The sequence below is a fragment of the Ovis canadensis genome, chromosome 14 (assembly GCF_042477335.2).
Source record: "Ovis canadensis isolate MfBH-ARS-UI-01 breed Bighorn chromosome 14, ARS-UI_OviCan_v2, whole genome shotgun sequence".
NCBI lineage: Eukaryota > Metazoa > Chordata > Mammalia > Artiodactyla > Bovidae > Ovis > Ovis canadensis.
Window position 1 is genome coordinate 65,324,913 of NC_091258.1, and position 25,580 is coordinate 65,350,492.

The 25,580-nt window shown below is 41.7% G+C and overlaps 1 protein-coding gene across 1 annotated transcript; it reads right to left on the reverse strand.

Moving 5' to 3' along the window:
• Positions 1-1,360: 1,360 nt before the first annotated feature.
• ZNF112 (zinc finger protein 112) lies at positions 1,361-24,446 on the reverse strand. The gene is made up of 5 exons (XM_069551003.1): positions 24,368-24,446; positions 15,028-15,075; positions 11,820-11,946; positions 9,281-9,367; positions 1,361-4,784 (listed from the first exon to the last, which is right to left on the reverse strand). The coding sequence occupies exons 2-5, from the start codon at positions 15,040-15,042 to the stop codon at positions 2,293-2,295; spliced, it is 2,721 nt and encodes a 906-aa protein (XP_069407104.1). The 5' UTR covers positions 15,043-15,075; positions 24,368-24,446; the 3' UTR covers positions 1,361-2,292.
• Positions 24,447-25,580: the final 1,134 nt, after the last annotated feature.

Consider the following 25,580-nt stretch of genomic DNA (forward strand, 5'->3'; position numbering starts at 1 on the left):
CTCTGCACTGAAGAACTGATGCTTCGAATTGCAGTGCTGGAGAAGACCCTTGAGAGTACTTTGGACTGCAGGGAAATCAAACCAGTCAATCCTAAAAGAAATCAATCCTGAATATTCATTGGAAGGACTGTTGCTGAAGCTCCAATACTTTGGCCATCTAATGTGAAGAGTCAACTCACTGGAAAAGATTCTAATGCTGGGAAAAACTGAAGGCAACGGGGGGAGGGGACAGCAGAGGATGAGATAGTTAGCATCACCAACTCAATGGACATGAATTGAACACACTCTGAGAGATAGTGGAGCAAAGAGGAGCCTGGCGTGCTGCAGTCTATGGGGTCGCAGACAGTCGGACATGACTTAGCGACTGAACAACAAAAATGTATACTTTACATTTTGATACATATTGTACAACTCTGACAAATTTGTATTTTTTACTTCCTCCAATAAAATGCATTGTTCTTGAAGATATAGATTAGCAAGCAAAAGGAAATCTTATCCTAATAATCAATACATTTGAAAAAACGTCTATAAAATTCAATATTTTTCCTTTCCTTACTAAAAATAAAATTACCATATGATCCACCCGTCCCATTCCTGGCCATACATCCGGACCAAACTATAATTCAGAGAGATACATGCACTAATATGTTCAGAGCAGCACTATTCACACCAACCAAGAAATGGAAAGCAACCTAAATGTCCATTGACAGATGAATGGATAAGAAGACGCAGCACATAAATATAGTGGAATGTGACTCGGCCATAGAAAAGAATGAAACCATGCCATTTGCAACAACATGATGCAACTAGAGATTACGGCACTAAATGAAATAAGTCAGAAAGAGAAAGACGAACACCATATGATATCACTTACACGTGGAATCTAAAATATGACACAAAGGAACACATCTATGAAACAGAAAGAGAATCATGGACACAGAGAACAGACAGGTGGTTGCCAAGGGTTGGGGGAGGGATGGAGTAGGAGGCTGGCTTAGCAGACACAAGCTTTTATATATACAATGGATAAGCAACAAGGTCCTACTGGATAGCACAGAGAGCTATATTCAATAATCCTATGATAAACCACAATGGAAAAGAATATTTTAAAAGAAAATTTTAATTGATTTACTTTGCTGTACAGTAGTAATTAACACAACACTGTAAATCAACTATACTTCAACTTATTTTCCTTTCTTTGTATGAGTGGGAAAAGTATGGTGATATAAAATTTGACAAAATTAAAATCCTCCAAACTTGTCACAGATCCTGCTAAAGAGGTCTGAATTGGACAAAGGCTATATAGAAACCAGTCAGATCAAAAGGATTTTAATGGAAATATGGAAGCTAGAAAGCCAAATATTGTAATTTGAACATTTATTAAGAAAGTATTTACTGTTAGTAACCATATCTGACACTTTGCAAATATTATAGTAAAACTGTCTTAACACACAGGGCAGGAGTAAAAATTCAGTTATGTAAAATGCAGCATTCCATTTTTGCCAAGTTAACCAGAAACACTGTTTTATCAGTTTGTATTGTCCTTTTAAAGTGCACATAGGTATACACTCGTACACACACACACAGAGCTAAACTTAACCAGATAGCACACTGTAGAGAAAGAGACCAAATGCTAAGAAATTCACCCCATCCCTGCTGATGAGGGACAAATGGGGAGGACCAATCCCAGGGGGTTAAACCAAATTCATGTTATTTAAGATTGCAATACTGCCCACGTTCTACATTTCAAATTATGTTTATGTTTACTTATTTGCTTACATTAAGGTGACTTGCAGGATTCCTCCTCCAAATACATTTTAAGTTATTTTTTTGGGGGAAATCAGCTCAATAAAAATTTCAAACATGACACTTTTACATACTTTTAGTCATTTAGCAAAAAAGTGCTAAGCACCTACATTGAGTTGGAGACTTAGCGATGTATGAAACCCGTTCTCTTAATAAGCTTACATTCCAGTGGACGTGAATTTAGGTATGCTCATCCCTGTATAAATTAGGGCTTCCCACGTGGCTAACCATACTCATGTCTTCTCTAAGCTCTAGTACAAGAGCTGATTAAAGTCACTGCAGTGACTGATATTCACGTTCTCATGAAATCCCATATGGAACCCTTCTCATTAGATAAGTCTCTGCTGTACGGACTACTGTAAATGTTGATGTTGAGCAGAAACATTACATTTTCATGAAAGAAATTCTTTTTCTACTATGAGAACTCAAGTGAGTGGAAAATTTCAGCTCTTGTTTGAAGACTTCAGAACAAAATGGAACACCACATTACAGAACTTCGCTTCTATATGGAGTCTCTGATGAAGGATAAGCCTTACTATACTCTTCACTTGTGTAGAATTTACCACTGTGGACTCTTTGATGAATTAGAAGACCTGAACTCCAACGGAAACCCTTACCACACGCATCACATTTGTAGGGTTTCTCTCCTGTGTGCACTCTCTGATGAGCCTGGAGGTTTGATCTCTGACTGAAGCCCTTTCCACACGCTTCACACTTGTATGGTTTTTCCCCAGTGTGGACTCTGTGATGGGCTTGAAGACTTGAAAACCCACTGAAGCCCTTGCCGCACTGTTCACATTTATAGGGCCTCCCTTCTGTATGGACCCTCTGATGGGCTTGGAGGCGGGAACTCTCACTGAAACCCTTCGTGCACACTGCACATTTGTAGGGTTTCCCTCCGGTGTGGACCCTCTGATGTGCTTCAAGGCGTGAGCTCTGACTGAAGCCCTTCCCACACATCTCACATTTATACGGCTTCACTCTGGTGTGGACTCTCTGGTGGCCTTGAAGATATGCTCTCTGACTGAAGCCCTTCCCACAAACCTCACAGATGTACGGTCTCTCTCCAGAGTGGACACTCTGATGGCTCTGAAGGTAAGACCTCTGACTGAAGCTCTTACCACACTCATTACACTGGTAGGGTTTCTCTCCTGTGTGGACTCTCTGATGGGCCAAAAGAGTTGAGGCCTTGCTGAAGCCCTTCTCACATTCTCCACATTTATAGGGTTTCTCTCCTGTGTGAACCCTCTGATGAATTTGAAGATTAAAGCTCCAACTGAAGCCCTTCCCACACTCCTCACACTTGAATGGTTTTTCTCCAGTGTGAACCCTTTGGTGGCCTTGAAGGTGTGAACTCCGACTGAAGCCCTTCCCACACTCCTCGCACTTGTATGGTTTCTCGCCGGTGTGGACTCTCTGATGCCCCTGCAGGTATGAATTACGACTGAAGCCCTTCCCACATGCCCCACATTTGTACGGTTTTTCTCCCGTGTGGACTCTCTGATGGGCTTGAAGGTATGAACTCCGACTGAAACCCTTATCACACTCCTCACACTTATAAGGCTTCTCTCCCGTGTGGACTCTCTGGTGAACGTTAAGAACAGATCTATGACTGAAGCCTTTACCACAGGCGCTGCCTTTGTACGGCTTCTCGCCAGTGTGGATTCTCTGATGATCTTTCAGTTTCGAATTCCAGTTGAAGCCATTCCCACACACCTTGTAAGGTTTCTCTCCGATGTGAGTTTTCTGATGGCCTTGAAGATACGAACTTTGGCTGAAGCTGTTACCACATGTGTAACGTTTATAGGGTTGTTCCCTAGTGTGGACTATCTGATGGTTTTGAAAATGTGAGGCCAGACTGAAGCCATTAGCACATGCCTCAGAATTATAGGGAATCTCTTCCATGTGAACTCTGTGCTGAATGTTCAGATCTGAATTACCAATGACACCTTTCTCACACTCCACGTCTGTGTATCGTTTCTCTTCAGTGTGGATTTTCTGATGGGCTTGAAGACAAGAATTCTCATTAAAGACATTCCCATTCTCCTCAGATTCATGGGATTCCTCCTCGATGTAGACCCTAACAATACTACTAAGGTCTAAGCTATGACTGAAGCCTTTCTCATACATGCTGCATCTATCAGACGTCTCTCCTCTGGGTGTAAGTTCATATGTGTTATGAGAAGAGCACTGATTGATGCTCTCACTGTATTCACACTTAAATGGCTTCTCTTTTGCGTGTCCTTTCTGATGCGACTGCAGATGTGAATTCTCAAAAACACAATGATCTCCTCTACAAACACTCTGATGAATATGAAGAACTGACCTGTAACTACAGTCCTTTTCACATGGACTGTAGGTACGAGGCTTTCCTTCTAAGTCTAACTGCTGATGAACTTCAGAGCTGGAGTCATCGCTGAAGGCTTTTCTGTACTCATTACCAGGATAGGGCTTTTGCCCTGTTTGAATATGATTAAGCAATGAAACCTTCATGACATCTTCTCCACAGTCATGGCAGCTAGAGTTTTTTCCTGTTCTGTGTACACCCAGATTATCACTGTGATGTGAGATCCAACTGATGCTGTCCGATTTACAGAAATCATTTTCCGTGGAAACTTGCTGACATCGACACTGATAATTACGTGACTCTGTAAGGTACATTTTCCTCCAAGAATGGTGGGCTCGCCAAGAGGGAAATTCTTGACTTTTTATGTCATTGGAACCGTCTCCTATGTGAGTCAAGACATAGTTCTCATCTTCAGAAATCTGAATTGGTATTCCTCCCCAAACCTGGCAGAGGGAATCATCTTGTTTTTGCAACTGAGAAATATTCTCTTGGAAGTTTCTCATGGAATCTTGACACTCAGTTAACCTGCTTGCACCTTGTTGCCAGGACTGCCAGGTGGAAAGCGCTTTGGGGGAAAAGCAGCTTAATCCCACTTCTTGAATACTTTCCATATTATGTGGACTCGTGGTTCCTATAAGAATAAACAGATTTTAGACATGTGCACAATGAATGCTTTTATTCAGAGATTTCAAGATTCTGCACTTAGATCATGACATAAAACTTCAATAAACTGGAGGAAAGTTTGTTACTACCTCTGACAATACTTAGAATATCGTTTACCTTTGGCTACACCAGGAATAGAAGTAGGATCCACAGAATTTGGGCTATGCATATGCCTCAAAATCGGCTATGCAATGCAACCTGGACATCAAAGATGGTGGCTCTGTTCAAAAGGCCTAGTTAAACCATGCACACATTATCATGGGCTGCCTGGAGATTCCAAGGAAAAAACAGAAGGGGGTAGTCTCAAACTGGAAAGAATATAGTTTCAAGCGGACAAATGTGTTTTGCCACACACAAGATCATGTGTTAAATGCTATGCAGATGAAGGTAAACAGAGACTTGTAATCGATTCTTGAGGTCTTGTATGGCCTGTCTCCAATGAGTCCATTTTCATGAGAATAATGAGTTCTCCTATGTCACTGTAAGCCATAACCAGTTTTAACTCCTTTTAAAAGATATTTTGCAATTACCAAGGGCCATGGGGCAGGTGAAATGCGAAACACTGTGACAGAATTGCACGGGCAAGATGGGAATTTGCTCTATGACTCAAGAAACTCAAACCAGGGCTCTGTAACAACCTAGAGGGGTGGGATGAGAAGGGAGGTGGGAGGGAGGGTCAAGAGGGAAGGGACATAGGTATACCTATGGCTGATTCATGTTTATATTTGGCAGAAACCAACACAATACTGTAAAGCAAGGATCCTTCAAAAAAGACTTGCACAGGCAAGTTTCATGGTCCTTTGAGGCAACTTAACAAGCAAAACTCACTGAACACTGACTTTGTCATTTTGCTGATAAAGTACTTTAACGTTTAGGGAATCTGAGGCACTGGAAGAGTTGAAGATGGGCATGTTTGGGTGGAAATGGCTTGTCTGTTAGTGATTAAAGCTCAGATTATCAGCAGGCAGCATATTATTCACATCCTAGTGAGAACCATACTTATTCCCAGAGAACAAGTGGTCCAACAGGGCTGAAGCAATAACATGCACTCTCCTAATACCTGGCAAAATATTAATTCTCTTTCAGTATCCAAGGTGAGGGGAAAAAGGCAGTAAAAGGGGATTTTTTTCTCATAACGTGAATATTTTCTTCAAATGCAATAATTCTTCCTTAGCTACTTGTGTTTTCCTGTCTCTAAACGCTGGAGGGTATCACACACAAGGAAGCGCACTTTGCTGTGTGCACTGTCCCGCCCTCACTGCCTAGAACACGCCTAGTGAACAGTAGCTGCTCAGTAAGCATTTAATGAATAGATCACAGCTTGAGTCATTCTCAGTCACAGAACTGAAAGGGCATGCATGTGTAAGTTACTTTTTATGGGAAAGAAGCTGGTGATGGCAATTTTACTGCACAGCTGGAAGGCTGTATGAGAGGCAGGGTTACACTCAGTTATCACTTGCCAGTGAGAAAAGCAAAGGTCACAAGAATCTTGTGGACTGTGTCTTTTTAATTTTGAAAATAACCTTTGAAATGGTGTAGTTTTTCTCACACAAAATCTTACTCTTAGCCCCACCCTATCGCCAACGTTTAAAACAAGGTAAAAAAAAAAAAAGGGTGACACTGACGACCGTGTGGCAACAGGCTCTGGGGCAATGCGTTGGCTGCAGGGCCTATCGCATGTCTATGTGTACTCACCGCAGTACTTAAAAACAAGAATGCTTAGCGGTGTCTTCGGTTTCTCAAAAGCAAGGCTTTCAGTTATTATACTAACATTTTGTCACCTAAAGATGAAATGGAGTTCCCCGGTGGTCCAGTGGCTAGGACTCCACACTCCCAATGCTGGGGGACCCGGGTTCCATCCCTGGTGAGGGAACTAGATCCCACACGCTGCAACTAAGACCTGGTACGCTGCATGCAACATGCAGCGTATAGCTAACTGCTGCATGTTACAGCCACATATTGGATTATGTAGCAATGATTTTTTTTCAAAAAGAGTTATAAACTCAGATTGGGAGGGATTTCCCCAAGGTACCATGAAAGAGAAAAATTAGTACTTTAAAAATAAGAATATATATTTTCAAAATTTTGCATGAATATAAGGTATAAACATGTTAATATATGGAAATACTAAATAATAAGGTACTTTAAAATATGACATTACATTCCTACTGATACTATCAGGCAGGGGGACTAGCACACCACAGCCCTAGCTCTGTTTTTGTATAGCCTAGGAACAAGAACAGATTTTACATTTTTTAAACTGGTGTAAGAAAAAACATTTGGTCTCTTTGACAGAGATCAAATATGGTCAGCAAAACCTAAAATATTTACCATCTGGACCTTCAGAGAAAAAGTTTGCTGACATTTTCTCTGAAGAGTATATTGCCTGTATGACCTTGAACCTGAACTGAGATAACAACAGAAAAATCATAGAAATGAAGTAATTTGTTTTGAAATTTTCAATTGACTCTCATTCCTACCCAGGAGCATTTCCAGCTGCACAGCTGTGACCATGGCTTTTGACATCAGAGTCTGAGGACTCAAGAAACATTACTAGAATGTTTGGACTCACATAAATGTCCAGCTTAGAAGTTCTACTTTAAAAAGAAAATTACAGCCCAGTACCCCCTTGTGAACACGATGCAAAAATCCTCAACAAAATATTCCGAATTCAACACACATTAAAAAATCGTACAAGACAATCACATAGGACTTATTCTAGGAATGCAAGGATGGCTCAACATCTTCAAATCACTACATGTGACACCCAATATTAGCAAAATGAAGGATAAAAATCATATGATCAAAAGCAACAAAAGCAAAAATAAACAAGTGGGACTACATCAAACTAAGAAGCTTCTGCACAGCAAAGGAATCCAACAGCAAAATGAAAAAGCAAATTTACTGAATGGGAGAAAATATTTGTAAATCATGTATTTGATAAGGGGTTAATATCCAAACTACATAGAGAACTCATACAATTCAATAGCAAAAAACAAACTATTCAATTAAAAAAAAGTGGGCAGAAGACCTGAATAGACATTTTCCCAAAGAAGACACACAGCTGGCCAACAGGTTCATAAAAAGATGCTCAACAACATTAATCACCAGGGAAATGCAAGTCAAAATTACAATGAGCTATCAACTCTCATCTGTTGGAATGGCTATGATCGGAAAGATGTGCGTGTGTGCTCAGTCGCTTCAGTTGTGTCTGACTCTTTGCGACCCAATGGACTGTGGCTCACTAGGCTCTAAGACAAGAGATGACAAATGCTGTCAAGGATGTAGAGAAAAGGGAAGTCTTGTACACTGCTGGTGGGAATATAAGTTGGTGCAGCCACTATGAAAGTCGTTATGGAGGTTCCTCAAAAAATTAAAAATAGAATTATATAATTCAGCAATTCTACTTCTAGGTATTTATCTGAAGAAAAAGAAAACACTAACTTGAAAAGATACAGCCCACAGGGTTGCAAAGAATCAGATATGACTGAACAGCAAATGTACACTGTACAGGTACATTGCAGAATTATTTATAACAGTCAAGATAAAGGAACAATCTTAGTGTCCACTGATGGATAAACGGATAAAGAAAATTCAATAATAAATAAAAATGAAATCTTGCCATTTACAACAATACAGGTAGACCTTGGAGGTATTTAAAGACAAATACTGCTCGATCTCTATTATATGTGGAATCTGAAACCACTCCCCAACACACACACACACCAAGAAAGCTCACAGATAACAGATGGTTGGTTGCAAGATGCAGCAGTTTGGGGATGGGAGAAATAGGTGAACTGACTTTTTTTTAATTTAAACAAACTGAATAAAAAAAAAAAAAAAGGAAACTGTAGCTAGGTCAAGAGAGTGTTACATATTAGAGGATGGGAGAGTAAGAAGACAGACCAGAATGAGAAGATAAAGAACTGGGCATTTGAATGAGGAAGTTAATGCGAGAGTTTCTCACCTGAAATTGCTGCATGGGAGGGCAGATTATCCTTTAGCACTGATCATTTCTGATATTTCTTTTAGTTGCCTGGCTATTCTTAACCTTTTAGGAATAAGGAGTACCTATCCATGAATACTAAAGGACACCTACACAGAATTAGGACAGGCGTTCAAATGAAGACAAATGACACTCTGGAGTATCTCTCTATCACATGGTTTACTCTATATCTGTTGGCTGCCTCAGGGAGGACTGAAGACAGTGAAGACCACGCATGTATTAACTGACTCCCTCATTCAAGGCACACAGCAAAGCAAGCCAGGTGACCAGAAGCAGAAGCATCACTGAGACAGGTCCAATGGGCAGCAAGTGGGCCAGTGCAGCTGGGACAGAAGAAGTGAGCTAGGGTAGGAGAAGTTAGAGCAGTGAGGGTACAGACACCTCAGGGCCTGACCCCTTCTGACTCGTGTTCTGGGAGGGGCTCTCTGGCTGCTGGGTGACTGCCGGATGGTTCTCACCTGAACACCCATCTCTCTGGGTCTCCATCATCAAACGCTCTTCTCTCTCCAGCTGGAATATAAGCTCTGGTTTGAAGGGCTGATTTCCTGTAAAAAAGGAGAGAAGAGCAAAAGTTTTCAATTTTCACCAAGTCCAACCTGTGGGTTTTTTTTTTTTTTCCCCTCCTGAATCATATTTTTGTTTTGGGGGGTTTTTTTTCCTTCTTCTGATTCATGTTTTTGGAGTCATATCTAAGAAACCTTTGCCTAACCAAGGTCATGAAAATTTTCTCCTGTGTTTCCATCTACAAGTTTCACACTGCTGCATTTTACATTAGGCCCTTCATCCACTTTGAGTTAATCTTTCATTTTGCAGGTGGGAGGCATGCAAATATATGCATACGGAAGTCCAAGTGTTCAGCACTATCTGTTGAAAAACTACTTTCTCCAGTGAACTGCCTGGGCCCCTGCAGTAGAGTTGCTTATTCCGTTCACTGTAATTAACAAATCCACTAAGAAGTGTTGAGGGTCGCAATTCATTCTCCCATCCTCCTCCAACTAGACCTAAAACTAAAGGTATAGAGAGTTATAAACTGTATTCCGTAGCTACTTCCACGAATCCTTTCTTTTCCGTTTTCTGTTAAGGTATTCCTTTCAAACACAATTCATTTTTCTTTTCAATGATCACCACTTCACATTCTTATTTACTTTTTAGAATGTGTTGAACTAAATATTTTCTTAAAAGACTTTTTTGATGTGGATCATTTTTTAAAAGTCTTTACTTAATTTGTTACAGTATTGCTTCTGTTTTATCTTTTGTTTTTTTTTTTTTTGGCCGTGAGGCATGTGGGATCTTAGTTCCCCAACCAGGGGTTGAACCTGCATCTTCTGCATTGGGAGGTGGAGTCTTGATCGCTGGAACACCAGAGAAGTTTCCTATTTTCAAAAGTCCAAACTAGACAGAAAGGTGTTACTCAGACAAGTGTGACTCTCTCAAACATCCCTTCCACGCCATCACAACTCACCATTGACAAGAAACTAAATTCATGATTTCCTGATTAATCCTTGTGTTGCTCACATATATTTACTTATTTTCCCTTTTTTCCCTTACACAAACTAGTAAGTATACTATTAATGCTCTTTTGTACTTGGTTATCTTCAGGGAAAATTCCTACAGGTGAGTTGCTGAGAAAGGGTAAATCCATAGTTCTGTTAGACGCTGTCAAATTCTTCTCCATAGGGGTGGTATCGTGTTGCATTCCCACTGTCAAAACATGAAAGTGCTTTATTCCTCACAACCTTGCCCCCCCAAAAAAATAGTGTTAAGTTTCTGAATTCTGGGGGACTTCCCTAGCGGTCCAGCGGTTAAGACTCGGTGCTTTGACTGCTGGGGCCTGGGTTCAATCCCTGGTTGGGGAATGAAGATCCCATAACCTTCATGAGACAGACAAAAAAAAAAAGTTTTTGAATTTTTGCTAACCTCATGAATGAAAAATGGTGTTTCAGTATAATCTGAATTAGTACCTCTCTTACTTTGAATGAAACTGAATAAATATTCATATGTATATATATTTATATATTTGCATGTATGTGTATGTATATGAATACAGGTGTACACATCCAGACAGACCCCTAATCCTAGCTCTAAGCCCTGAGACTAGGAAACAAAGATACCACAGTGGCAAGGACAGTTCCTAGCATCCAAGGCCTATTCTGTAACCTTTCCATATAACAGCATAGCTTTGGGTATAACAGCTTTTAGTGAGTCCTCAGAGTCCTCTAGTAAATTATTTGAGGCTCGCCACTGGTATCAGAGTGTAGTCCTCGGGATTCCTGAACTCAGCCTGCACACAGAAGCATGTAGGCATAATAGGGCCGTGGCATGTGTAAATTACCCTCAAATGGTTCAGATATAAATTATGCATATGAGAAAAGAGCATTCACATAAATGATAAAGTAAATGGGGTGAAATATTACTCTAGGTGTGTGTGCTGCGCTCAGTCCTGTCTGACTCTTTGTCACCCATGGACTGTAGCCTGCCAGGCTCCTCTGTCCATGGGATTTTTCAGGCAAGAATATAAGAGTGGGTTGCCATTTCCTCCTCCAGGGCATCTTCCCGATTTAGGGATCGAACTTAAGCTCTTGTGTCTCCTGCATTATAGGCGGATGCTTTACCACTGAGCCATAGGTAAAAGCGATAGGGGTATTCTTGTTCTATACATTTGCAAATTTTCTGTATGTTTGAAGGTATGTCACTAAAGCAGAAAAACCAAAATACCTGGGAAAAACCACAGCTACAGTTACTGGCACCATGAAAATCTGAAAAGCTGCAGCAACTCGACTTTATGAGGCAGGACCACAAGCTCCCCATTCATATTAATAGTTCAAGGGACAGATTTTTTTCCTGGACAGAAACACACTGTCTCTGTCTCTGGGATTACTAAGACTTGTAGGTACCTAAGCTGAGAGGATGATTTTAGGAGTTCCAGAGCTTCAAATGACTGCACCCACAAAGGTATCCCAGGAGGCTGACACTGAGTCCCCGAGGCGCTGTGCTCACCCACTGAGAGCAGGTTCCGGAAGTTCTCCAGCATCACTTCCTGGTACAGCTTCCTCTGAGCCGAGTCCAGCAGCCCCAGCTCCTCCTCGGTGAAGACCACGGCCACGTCCTTGAAGGACACTGGCTCCTATGACACCAAACACACACACACACAATGTTTATGGAAGAGGGACAGCCCCGAGAAAGTGTCAAGGACGGGAGGTGGTTCCGGATTCCCAAGGACCGAGTCACATGTCAGCAGCTGCCTTCTGTTTGCCTTTCACACTGCTGATTCGATCCACCAGAAAGGCTGCAGGAAAAGGAATCCTTGCACTTTAAACTACTGCCTTTTGACAGCACCCCTGTAGGTAAGTCCCCGGAGCTCTGCTGCATTGCATGGGCTGCTAGAAAAGCTTTAGTTCCAACCGTGTGCAATGGAGTCTGTTTTCCCTCTTTTTATATACATATACCGCTCATTTGATGTGCCAGACTTAGAGTGCATGAGTCACTCTTCCTATCCAAGTATGGAGCCCCTCCTCTGTGCCCTCATACAGATGTGCAGCGTTTATGCACACAGCTCTGGGGCCTCACTCTGCTGTGGGGCCCTGGACCCAGTCCTCACCCTCTCTTCATCTGCAGGCTGGTAACTGTACCTTAGGGTACTGGTAATAATAAAATGAGTGACTATAGGTAAAACACCTAGGAACAGTGCCTGGTACATAGCATGTACCCAATGTGTGCATACTAAGTAGCTTCAGTTGTGTCCGACTCTTTGTGACACTATGGACTGTAGCCCACTAGGCTCTTCTGTCTGTGGAATTCTCCAGGCAAGAATACTGGAGTGGGTTGCCATGACCTCCAGGAGATCTTCCAACCCAGGGATCGAAACCGCGTCTCTTTACATCTCCTACATTAGCAGGCAGATGGGTTCCTTAGCACTAGAGCCACCTGGGGAGCCCAGTTCAGTTCAGCAGCTCAGTTGTGTCCGACTCTCTGTGACCCCATGAACCGCAGCACGCCAGGCCTCCCTGTCCATCACCAACTCCCGGAGTTCACTCAAACTCATGTCCATCGAGCCGGTGATGCCATCCAGCCATCTCATCCTCTGTCGTCCCCTTCTCCTCCTGCCCCCAATCCCTCCCAGCATCAAAGTCTTTTCCAATGAGTCAACTCTTCGCATGAGGTGGCCAAAGTACTGGAGTTTCAGCTTCAGCATCACTCCTTCCAAAGAACACCCGGGGCTAATCTTTAGAATGGACTGGTTGGATCTCCTTGCAGTCCAAGGGACTCTCAAGAGTCTTCTCCAACACCACAGCTCAAAAGCATCGATTCTTCGGGAGCCCAAGTATCTAATAAATGCTAACTATTATTATGATTACTATTACCATCATGACTGCTGACATTTCACTTCAGGGCTACAAAGTAATTCAAGGAATTGGTGGTTGAGAATATAGTGAACTGATACAAATATGGATGCTCACTTAGTTTCAGAGTATATATTATTAACAATGTGGCAAGATTGTTTCCATATAGACCTTAGTCCCTAGAACTCTGCTGGTTATCTCCTGAAGATAAATTACAAAGAGTAGAAATGGTAATGTTGAAGAAAAACAAACTTTAAAGTTTTGAGACCATAATGGCAAGTGTTTCCTCCAAAAAGATTTTTCTTAATTTATTCTGCTTCCAAGGAAGTATACATTTCTAAGCCTCCATACTCTGGACAACAACAGACATGAATACTTAAAAGCAAAAACCAAAAAACTTTGATAATCTCAGAAGTCAATTTGGGAAGCCAAAACTAGTTATCTCAAAAACTTTCACAAAATTGATAAGCAATCCCTCTCTTTTCATATGTTTACTGGTCATCTCTGTTTCTTGTTTTGTAATAACATTCATTCACTTGGGGACACTAAGGCCTTTTCTTCTATATATGATATAAAGACTTTTCTTCCTACCTTGTTATCTTTTAATTTTTATTTGCTAATAGGGAAATTTAAAATTTCTATATGAAGACCTGCTCAACACTGCATTTGTTCTGGCTGGAGCTTCAAACATCACAACTTCAAGTCTTGGTCTCTGAATGAGAACTCTGGTTTGGTTTGTTTTTTGTTTTTGCTTTGGGTCTCTTTCCACCCCAACAGTATGCCTGACACTCTTGGTCCAGAAAGACTTTGGAATTGGCCAGACACGTGCCTACTGTAGAAACCTGAACAGGATCTGAACTTACATGAACCTCTTATTTTCATGTTGACGGTGAAGATGATTCAGTCCCTCTCAGAGCAGTGAATAGAGTTACACATGGAAAGTTACCTGTGTCTTTTTTTTGGAGTATAGTTTCTTTACAAAGTTGTGATAGTTTCTGCTACACAGTGTCTGTATGACTTACAGTATGACTAAAATTTTACAATTAAGTACCTGTACTGCTCTAATAAATTCATGAATGGTATAACACAGAAAGGTACACAAACAGACACAGACACACACAAAGAAAGCTTTCAGGTCCTGGAGAGAAAGAATCTAGATCTTTCTGAATGAAAACAGCTAACACTCTTTTTCTGAGTTCAGCCTCAGTATGATTCTGTTAGACAAAACTACTCTTTAGCTATCTTTATACAAAGTCTGTGGGGTACCACTTAAAAAAACTTACTAAAAATTATTTTTTTTTTAAGTTTTGAGTCCCTAGAACATTGGACAAATAATATTAAAATTCTCTCAGAATTACTCTGAGTAAAGATTAAATATAGGGAAAATGATTCTGTCTGGTAAAACTGCAAGAATCATCAAGACGTTAAAGGTTGTGAATGAGGAATACTTTTTTTAAAAGGAGGAGAGTGTATAGTAATTCACTGAAATAATAGATGACAAAAATTGAGTGCTATAATCTTATGTGAAAAAAAGACAATTCTAAATTGTATCTGTTATTGCAAGTCTAGTTATGAATGCACATGAAAAATAAACATAAAAAACCAAGTGATTTGTAGGCAGGGTAATAATGTGAGGGCCTTCCCATTTTAAAAATTTCCATTCTCTTTTACACTATTAGTTGTGAAAAACATGGTAATATATAAAAACTGAGAAAGGAAATTTTAAAGAAAGTGAACCAAGAGAGCATGGCACACAAATGGTATTAAATGCGGCCATTCTTTACTCTTGGCAAGGAAGAGAAATAAGGTATCCACTGAGAAATGAAATTACCTGTTAAGTGACAGAAATAAAAAATCCAACTCACCTGGAACTTCATCATCTTCTTGTCCTTTTCCTGGGGAAAGGCAGAGACCTGAAGAGACACAAAACAAGAAAGAGGCCATGAGGGAGGGGGAAACGCATCTCTGTGCAAATCAGAAAAAGGTGTCCCTTCTCCTGGGCAGATGCAGCCACACACACCTTCACAGGCAGGGTGTGGGCGGGGGTCTAACCATCCCTAGGCTAACCCGGCAGGATGCCCACCGGCGAGGGGCAGCCTGCACTGCCACACCCTGCAGCCCTCACACAGCTCGAGCCTCCCCAGATTCGCACTGTGAACCTGGGGAACGTGGAAAAGGAGACACAGTTAAGTGGGAGAGGAGAGGTGCTTGTTAAAAGTACCTCTGGGGAAAATTAGCTTTTAAAACCTCTAATTGCTATATATTTGCTGCACATTTGCTCTATATTCCTTGTGTGTGTGCTAAGTCACGTCTGACTCCTGGTGACCCGGTGGACCGTAGCCCACCAGGCTCCTCAGTCCATGGACTCAGGCAACAATACTGGAGTGGATTGCCATTTCCTTCTCCAGGGGATCTTCCCAACCCAGGGACCAAACCCGTATCTCTTGCATCTCCTGCACTGGCAGGCGGATTCTTTACCACTGCACCTCCTGGGAACTGCTCTATATTGGCACTGTTAAAGATTTGCTATAGATTTTTTAACCATGGTTAAATCAACCTCTCTAGGCTCACTTCTGCAAGCTGCATTCAACACCAGGATTGTAATAGTACAAACACCATAAGATTGCTGTTAGGATACATGGGTGAGTAGTGGAAAACTGCTGTAAATACACCAGTGTTTTAGATTGATATCTGGTAGCTTCAGAGAAAGTGAAAGTGAAGTGAAGTCGCTCAGTCGTGTCCGACCCTTTGCGACCCCATGGACTGTAGTCTACCAGGCTTCTCCGTCCATGGGATTTTCCAAGCAAGAGTACTGGAGTAGGGTGCCATTGCCTTCTCCAGGGGATCTTCCTGACCCAGGGATCGAACCCGGGTCTCCCGCATTGCAGGCAGACGCTTTACACTCTGAGCCATCAGGGAAGAAGCAGGCACTATTCTGCAATATAAAACAGTCCTTCAAATGGGGGTTGTAAGAAATCTGGGTAGCAGAGATTATGGTTTTTCACTTAATAATTTGTTGCCCCGATAATATTGCAGGTGGCCAAAAGGTTCATGCGCGTTTTCCGTACCATATTAGGGAAGAACCCAAAAGAACTTTTTCACCAACCCAATAATGTTCGTTTAGACTTTGAGACCACCCTTCTGAGAAGCTTAATGGCTGGTGAACATTCCTCCTGAAGCTGGAGGAGATTCCAGCGGGACATCCCTCTCCCCATGTGGGTATGGTAAAGATTATGGGAGCCCACGATGATACTGTACCTAGGTGAAGCACTGGCTCCGTGCTGGACCCACGGGAGGATCCAGAAACCATGAGCTTGACTTCTTGGGTTCTTCCTCGACTTCCCTGGTGCTCAGATGGCAAAGCGTCTGGCTACAATGCGGGAGACCTGGGTTCGAGCCCTGGGTTGGGAAGATCCCCTGGAGAAGGAAATGGCAATCCACTCCAGGACTATTGCCTGGAAAATCCCATGGACAGAGGAGCCTGGTAGGCTACAGTCCATGGGGTCGCAAAGAGTCGGACACGACTGAGCGACTTCACTCCTCGAGGTTATTTACCATTCTCAACAGTCATTTACTGTTATTTATCTTCTTTACTATTCTCAAGCAACTTCCAAGTCATCTGTGGAAGAAAAAGAACTCAAAAGAAGGGAGGGAGGGCTAATCACAGGCTTTGTGGCCACATAGTGTCTCTGTGGAATAAGGTTCCTTTTACAACCTTTAAATGTAAAAACCATTCTCAGCTGGGGAGGGAGAGGAGCTTTACAAAAATAAGCCATGGGCAGTAGTTTGCCCACCTGCATTCTCCACCCTCTTAGGTTTTTCTGAAGTCTTTACTGAATTTGTTACAATACTGCTTCTGTTTTGTGTTTTTTTGGCCTGTGAGGCACGTGGGATCTTATTAGTTCCTCCACCAGGGATTGAACCCACACCCCCTGCATTGGAAGGAGAAGTAGTAACACTGGACTGCCAGGGAAGTCCTAGCCCTCTTAGCTTTTAACAGTCAGCTGGTCCAAGATACCTTTTGACAAGTTTGGCTGCGATCTTATTAATCCCTAAAACCCACTTTGCCATTCTAATAGAAGCAATGCTTTGTCCAAGCAGGCGATGAAGGAGGGTGTGGGAGAGGTGTCAGTCCCTGGGTTGGGAAAATCCCCTGGAGGAGGGCATGGCAACCCACTCCAGTATTCTTGCCTGGAGAATCCCGTAGACAGAGGAGCCTGGTGGGCTACAGTCCATAGGGTCACAAAGAGTCACAGGACTGAGCGCCTAGTTAGCAAAGTAAAATTTTGCAAGTTAATTAACCCCTCAATGCCTCTGTTTCTTCATCGGTAAAATGTAAATAAAAACAGAAAGGGTTCTGTAGTGGTCCAGTGGTCAGGAGTCCACACTTTCACTGTCCAGGGTGCTGGTTCAATCCCTTGTTGAGGAACTAAGATGCCACGGGCAGCACGACGTGGCCCAAAATAAATTTTTCTAATGGAAATAAAAATAGGTTTATCATGGAGAATACATGAGTTAAGGCATCAGAGCATTAGAAAGCCAGTGAGGTTCATTATAAGCACCCAATAAAGATTAGCTATTATTAGTGTCATCCTCATTGTCACCATGAAATATACAGAAGCCACACATTAGCCCTGGTTTGTTTCTAAGTATATTTATTTTAGGTAGTAATTATCAGTAGGCATATATCACCTCTTGAATATTCCTAAAAAGCTGGTGGCTTCAGCATCCCACCAAAACTGACTGCAATATGAAATGTGTAAGAAAGTAAAGTCATTTCAGGGACAAGTAACTTTGTTGGAGTCACAAGTAGTGCCAAGTGACTTTGTCAGTTTCCACTGCTGTCGAAAGTTAAAACAAGGAATATCTTCATTCCTGCACAATCTTTCAGTGTGATGCGATGGCTGAAACTCACAGGATTTACACTAAAAGTAATTCTACTGTATGTAGGTTAAATAATAAATGTTAAAAAATTGAATGAAGCTGTTCAGCAAGCACTTTTCCAACCTTAAAATAGATAAAGATCACCTGGGGTTCCTATTAAAAGGAAGCACCTTGGTCCCACCCCTACCAACAAAATTCTAGCTAAATTGGTATGAAACTGGATCCTAGGACTTGCCTCTATACAGAGCTCCCAGGCAATAATGGTGCTTGAAAGACGCCAGAGAAAAACAATGCACTGCCACAGGGGTACAGTGATTCAAACCGTTCCAGATTTTTCATTAGAAATCTCGAGGCCAGAAGGAAGTAGCACAATACTTTTAAAGGAGTGAAAAAAAAGAACTGTCAAAGCAGACTTGTATACTAAAGACAACAGTTTAGAAAAATATTTAGGGATGAAGTTTCGTGAAAATGTTCTCTGATAAACTCAGAATTCATAGGGAGCCTACTTGCCTTATAAGGATTGGTAAAGGAAAACTTCCAAAGGCAACAAGGGGAAAAAAAAATGTATCATCAGGAAGGAGTCACAGACCAGTAAATATCTGGGAAAACATGAAAGATGGCTTAGTTCTTTAAAATATATTTTGCCATTGGAAGCAAAAAATATAACACTGACAGTTTTCAAAGTATATATTGGGTTGGCCAAAAAGTTCTGATTTGTCCTTAAGAGTTTTTTATATGACAACCAGAACATAAACATAACGCATTATTTTTTCTCTGGGTAATGCTTTTTGGTTTCTTTCTTTGTCTTTAGTTTAGAGTTTATCCTGTTTGGGATGTGCTCAACTTCTTAGAAGAAAACCTCTAGGTTACACTTAAGATGCTAGAAAAGAGAAGCAAAATAAACCCAAGGCAAACAAAAGAAAGGAAAAAATAAAGGTAAATGCAGAACTCAACATTTTCTGAAATTGAAAACAGATGTGTAATAGAGCCAAGTCAATGGAACCAAAAGTATTCTTTTTTTTTCTTACCATAACAAAAACTCTAGCAAGAATGACAAAGAATAAAAGAGAGATTTTAAAAAAGTTACCAATATTAGGAATGAAAGAGTACATATCATGACTTCCAGAAGAAAACATAAGAGAAACTCTTCCTGACTTCGAGGTAGGCAGAGTTCTTAGACGTGAAAAGCACAACTCATAAAACACCGATAAATCAGATTTCATCAAAATTAAAACTTTTGCTCTGCAAAATACACTTCAGAGGATGAAAAGACAAGCCAGTCTGAGAAAAAATATTTGCAAATGACATCTGACAAAGACCTTATATTTAGAATACACAAATAACTCTCAAACATCAACACTGAGGAAAATACAACTCAGTTACTCAGTTTAAAATATAGCAAAACATATAAACATTTTAGTAAAGAAGATAAATAAGCTGAAGAAAAGATGTATCTGCTGAACATTATTAGTCATTAGAGAAATGTAAATTAAAGTCACAATAAGATAACACTTTATTATGATATAATAATAAAGTTTTTTAAAAAACCAACAGAAAACACAAAGTGCCGACAAGGATGTGAATGAAGCACCTGGAACTCTTGTATATCATTAATGGGAACGTGAAACAGCAGATATCCTGGAGAACAGTTCGGCTGCTTCTTACAAAGTTACACATACATTTTCTATATGACCCACCAGTCCCATTCCTGGCTATAAATTCTAGAGAAATAAGCAAACAAAACAAAACAAAACCTTGTACACAAGTGTTTATAACAGCTTACTCCTAACTGCCAAAAGCTGGGTAGCTCAGCTGGTTAAAAAATCCATCTGCAATGCAGAAGACCTCAGTTCGATTCCTGGGTCAGAAGTTCCTCTGGAGAAGGGATAGGTTACCCACACCAGTATTCTTGGGCTTCCCTGGTGGCTCAGACGGTAAAGAATCCGCCTGCAATGTGGGAGACCTGGGTTTGATCCCTGGGTTGGGGAGATCCCCTGGAGGAGGGCATGGCAACCCACTCCAGTATTCTTGCTTGGAGAATCCCATGGACAGAGGAGCCTGGTGAGCCACAGTCGACAGGGTCACAAAGAACCGGACACGACTGAGTGACTAAGCACAGCACAAAAACATCCCAAATTTTCTTCAGTGGGTGAATAAACTAGTATAACCATAAACGTAATATTAACCAGCAACAAAAACAAAGTACTGATATACACAACAACTTGGATGAATGTAAAAGGCATTACGAAATACATAAATAAATAAATAAAAGGCATTACGCTGGGAATGGTTCTCAGAACTCCCTGAGATGCTGTTCCTGGGTTATAACCCTCAATTTGCCCAAATAAAATTTTCCATTAAAAAAAAAAAAGGCATTATCTGAGTGAAAGATACCAACCTTAAAGGGTTACACATGGTACAAGTTCATTTAAGTGGCATTCTCAAAAAGATGAAACTACAGGGTTATAGTGGTTTCCAGTGCTTATAGACTCAGTGAGGGGTAATTATTAAGGAAATATAGGAGAATTTTTTGGGGGTGATGGCACTGTCCTGTAGTTGATGATGGGGGCGATAATACAAATCTATACGTGTGGCAAAATTAATAGAATTGTACCCCTGAAAGGGAAAAATAGACAGCTTTACTGTATGATGACTGTTTTTAAAAAACCTGCCTCTCCTCTGTAAAATGAGGGTAACTGTTGAGACATAAGGTAGTATCTGTAAGTCACTGGAAACACTGCCTAGTCATAAAACACAATCTATAAATGTTTGCTATCATCATTTCTATCAATGTGTTTCTTAGGAAGCTTGTTTTATATCATGAAAAGAACTGTTCAGAAACATTTCAATAACCTGAAATAAATGGTGGACCCTATAACTGGCCAATATTACAGGCAATTAAGGAGTGTCCCCATGGCTTACTTCTTTTCTGTTTCTGTTTTCACCTAATTCCAATTTCACGCATTTTGCACTGTGAACCCTCGGTGCTGACAGTCTGTTGAGTGGCTACTCTAACTTCAAACCCTTGCCAGTCTTGTCCCATGTGCTGGGCACACAGAGGAAACTATGACATGGTCCCAGGAACAGAATTTTCAGTGTACGGAAAAGAGACAAGATACAAAGAGTGGTCCAATGGCTATGACTCCACGTTTCCAATGCACGGGACCCAGGTTTGATCTCTGGTGGAAGAACTAAGGTCCCAAACGCTGCAGGGCAACTACTGAGCCTATCCATTCTGGAGCCCGTGTGCCACAGCTACAGAGAACCTCTGCCCCACAACAAGAGATCCGGCGTGCTGCAGTGAAGATCCTGAGTGCCACAACTAAGACCCAATGCAGCCAAATAAATAGATATTTTTAAAAAAAAGAGCCCTAAGACATAGGTAAGTCAAACTGTACAGCAGAAAACGAATGTTACCACCATCACTCTCCAAAGCGCAATGCTCTCGTGTCCCCTCACTTTCTCAAATGAGTGTCATTTTCCAAGCTGCAAAAATAAACACCTTCAAGTAGCTGCTAACATCTCCCTTTCTTGGTTCTGCATATAAACAATGTGTCATAATCAGTTTTGGGCAGTTATAATCAAAAATTGATCACTATTGTACTAACTCAGTGTTGGAGACTTGCTTTAAAATACTGAACAACAACAAAAATCGGGAGGGAGGATGTGTCGATAAGAGACTGACAAATGATAACAAGGGTTGAATTCGGGTGATGGTTCTCCAAGGGTTCATTATTTTATTCTTATTACATTTGGCTCTGCTTGTAAATTTCCACTGTAAAAATTTAATGGGAAAATAAAACCTATCATACCTATTTTGTAAAACTTAAGTAAAAATCCAAAAATAAATCTACAGAACAGGAAAACATTAAAATATTACTATTGTTATCTCTATATCCTGTACTACATCCTTATACTTCATGTTTTTTCTTAATTCTCTATAATATGCAAGCATTATTTTATAATCAAAATATGAGTTACAATATTATTTCAAATAAAACACAAATAAACCACAGATGCGGAGAAGGCAATGGCAACCCACTCCAGTACTCTTGCCTGGAAAATCCCATGGACAGAGGAGCCTGCTGGGCTATAGTCCATGAGGTCACGAAGAGTCGGACACAATTGAGAGACTTCACTTTCATGCATTGGAGAAGGAAACGGCAACCCACTCCAGTGTTCTTGCCCGGAGAATCCCAGGGACAGAGGAGCCTGGTGGGCTGCCATCTACAGGGTCGCACAGAGTCGGATACGACTGACTTAGCAGCACCAGCAGAAAACCACAGATGACTGAGAAGCTATCATGAAAAACTCAAAATTTTCATGGCCCCTACAAAAATCCAAACATGCCTTCTCAATGTGACACTAAACACATTAAGAAACAAAGCAGCATATTGAAATTCTTGTTGCTGTTCAGTTGCTCAGTCTTGTCCAGCTCTTTGCGACTCCACGGGCTGCAGCATGCCAGGCTTCCCTGTCCTTCATTATCTCCTGGAATTTGCTCAAACTCACATCCACTGAGTCGATGACGCCATACAATCATCTCACACTCTGTTGCCCCCTTCTTCTCCTGCTCTCAATCTTTCCCAGCATCAGGGTCTTGAAACTACCTAAATTCTAATCCCAGTTAAGCCTCTTACTGTGTGGTCTAGAATAAACAGCTCATGCTCAGAACTTCCCTAGTAGCCTGGGGCTAAGGCTCCATGCTTCCAACACAGGGGGCAAGGATTCAGTCCCTGAACAGGGACCTAAATCCCACATGCCACAACTAAGACCCGGCGCAACCAAATTAATAAAATTACTTTAAAAAGAAAGCATCATACTCTCTGTGTCTGTTTCCTCATCTTTAACATGGGAATAACAGTATCCGCTCTTGTAAGGATTAAGTACATTCATTCATAGAAAACTCCGAGAATAATGTTTAAAGATTGTCACTATTAGCTTCCCAGGTGGTTCAGTGGTAAAAAATCCCCCTGCCAATGCAGGAGTCACAGGAGACGGGGTTTCGATCCTTGGATCATGAAGATCCCCTGGGGGAGGAAATGGCAACCCCCTTCAATATTCTTGCCTGAAAATTTCCAGACTGGCGAGCTACAGACTTTGGGGTTGCAAAGCATCAGACACGACTGAGCATGCAAGTACAGGCTGTGATTATTAACTATGCCCAAGCACTCCCCCATCCCTTCTAGCATTTATTTAACAAATATCAGGGCACCTTTGTAGCAGAAGAATTTGTCCATGAGTGACATGAATGTCTTCTCCCCTACGAAGAGATGACATAAGAGGAAGAAGGAAGCTAAGTCCCACTCAGGTGAGGCTCTGCTGCCTGGGGCCAAAGGGGCATTCCCTTTTCACTGCAGCCTTTTTCAAGACGTCAAGGCTGTAAAGCAGAAAGGAACCCCAGAGAAATCGGAACTCCATCAGCATTCCCGCATAAATCTCAGTACACATCCCAGACTTCGCGCAGAAGTGACCCTCCCCAAAAATTTAAATTTAAAAATCATTAGGAATCCAGGTACAGCTCTGATTCCTTCAGGGATCAGAGAAGGGCCAGGAACACTGCTGCAAGAGCTCTGACCCCAACCCGGGTTCACAGAAGCCTTTAGGAAACCAAGCGCTCCTCGGGAAATTAAAAAATACTAGTAACAAGAGACCTTGTGGTTTTCAACCACAGGTTAGCCTCTGTTCTAAGTCTTTCCCTATATATTTTCATTTAACTCTCAAACTATCCCTATTAGGTTGACACTGCGGCTTCCCATATGGCGCAGTGGTAAAGAATCCACCTGCCAAGGCAGGAGACGCAAGAGACGCGGGTTTAGAACCCAGTGTCAGGAAGATCCCCTGGAGGAGGGCTCAGCAACCCACTCCAGTATTCCCACCTGGAAAACTCCATGGACGGGAGGCTGGTGGGCTGTAGTTCATGGGGTCGCAAAGAGTTGGACACGTCTGAGCACGCATACACAGACAGACACTAATACCAACTTTAAAGAAGAGGAAAGAGAGGCAGAGACGTTAAGACTCTAGTGGAACATACTATTAGGAAGCGTCATCACGGGCTGGTGGTCAGGAAACGGGTTGGGAAAGTACAGAACCCAGGAGACAAACCAAACCCAGCGACATAGGGCCCCGGCTGGGGCCCCTAAACGGGGGATACACCAACAGTCCCGCTCCTGGACGATTAGTCAAAGCGCGCACCATCCCCGCTGCGCCGCAGGCGGTCCCTTCCACCAGACCGAGGCCCAGGTCGCTACTGGCCCACAAGAAAGCGAAGAAAGGTCAGTGTGGACGCGGAAAGAGGGGACCGGCAAACGGAGGGCTCACCTTTCCGAGAGGAACGAAGGCCGCGGCCTCGCGTACCTGAGCCGGAAGTGACTCTGCCTACAGAGACCTCCCGGACTACGCTTCCCAGAATTCCCGACAGGAGCACGGACACAACCACCGCCTGGAGCGGAAGTTGTTCAACGACGGTATTCCCGTACTACACTAACCAGAATTTCCAGGCACGTCCTAGCCTTCGAAAGGACTGGTTGCTATACTGAGCTTGTGGATTGTATTTTCACAGCATCCCCGCTCGGAACGAATTTCGTAGCCCTGCCTCCCTGGAGCCGAAACGCTTCCAAACCTAGAGCGCCCTACTACACAATTCTGTATTTTCTCCAGCAGACAGTGCATTAACTTCGCCTTTTCAGAGCGTAATTGTCTCTGGGATTATTAAGAATTCAATATTCTCTTTATGCTTTATATAGTCTCTTAATTATCTACAAAGTTTCATTATTCAGTTATCCAACCATTATTTCAGTAAAGTATCAACTTACTATTACTTGAAATAAAATACAATAAAGAGCTGAAGATGCATGAGAAAGCTCACTGAAAACACAATCATTTACATAACTTTCTTGGTCTTTTACAAACTATTCCTTCCAGACTAGACAACAAACAAATCAAAATGAGGTTGGCACTGCAAATACCTTGGTTCAATACCCAGCTCAGGTTCTTAGTAGTTGGATGACCTCAGCTAGGAAAATTTTGCTCTGAGTCTCAATGTCCTTCTTTTTAAATGGGCGGATAACCCACCTCCCTGGGCTTTTGTGAGAATTAAATGTGGTTATTTGTATCAAGCCCTTAAAATGGCTATTATCACTATTATTTATGCCCAAGTATTCCTCCTACCCACTCCTATTTTATTCAACAAATATTTAAACATGTAGCAGAATGTGTAATAATTATTAAAATAAACTTCTCCACTGAGAACAGAGATGATATGGCAAAAAGAAGGATGCTAAATCCTACTCAGGCTAAGGTTCTGCTGCTAGGACCTGGAGTCATTCAATTCTCCTTCCTACAGCCCTCTTCAAGTTAGGGCTAAGAAAGGAAAGGAAGCAGGGAGAAATCAGAACTCTGTCTCCCTTGGTCACACACACTATCCTAGAGACACATACACACATACCAACTCCACTTCTGAGATAGAAAATGAATCCAGAAGGAATCAAGGAATAGCCCAGATTCCTGAAGGGATCAGAGGACTAGTAGTACT

Coding starts and splice junctions, on each gene's coding strand:
- ZNF112 (XM_069551003.1), bottom strand. Junction 9,368..11,819: donor CCGGAACCTGCTCTCAGTGG/GTGAGCACAGCG, acceptor CCTTTTTTACAG/GAAATCAGCCCTTCAAACCA. Junction 4,785..9,280: donor CCAGAGAGATGGGTGTTCAG/GTGAGAACCATC, acceptor TTATTCTTATAG/GAACCACGAGTCCACATAAT.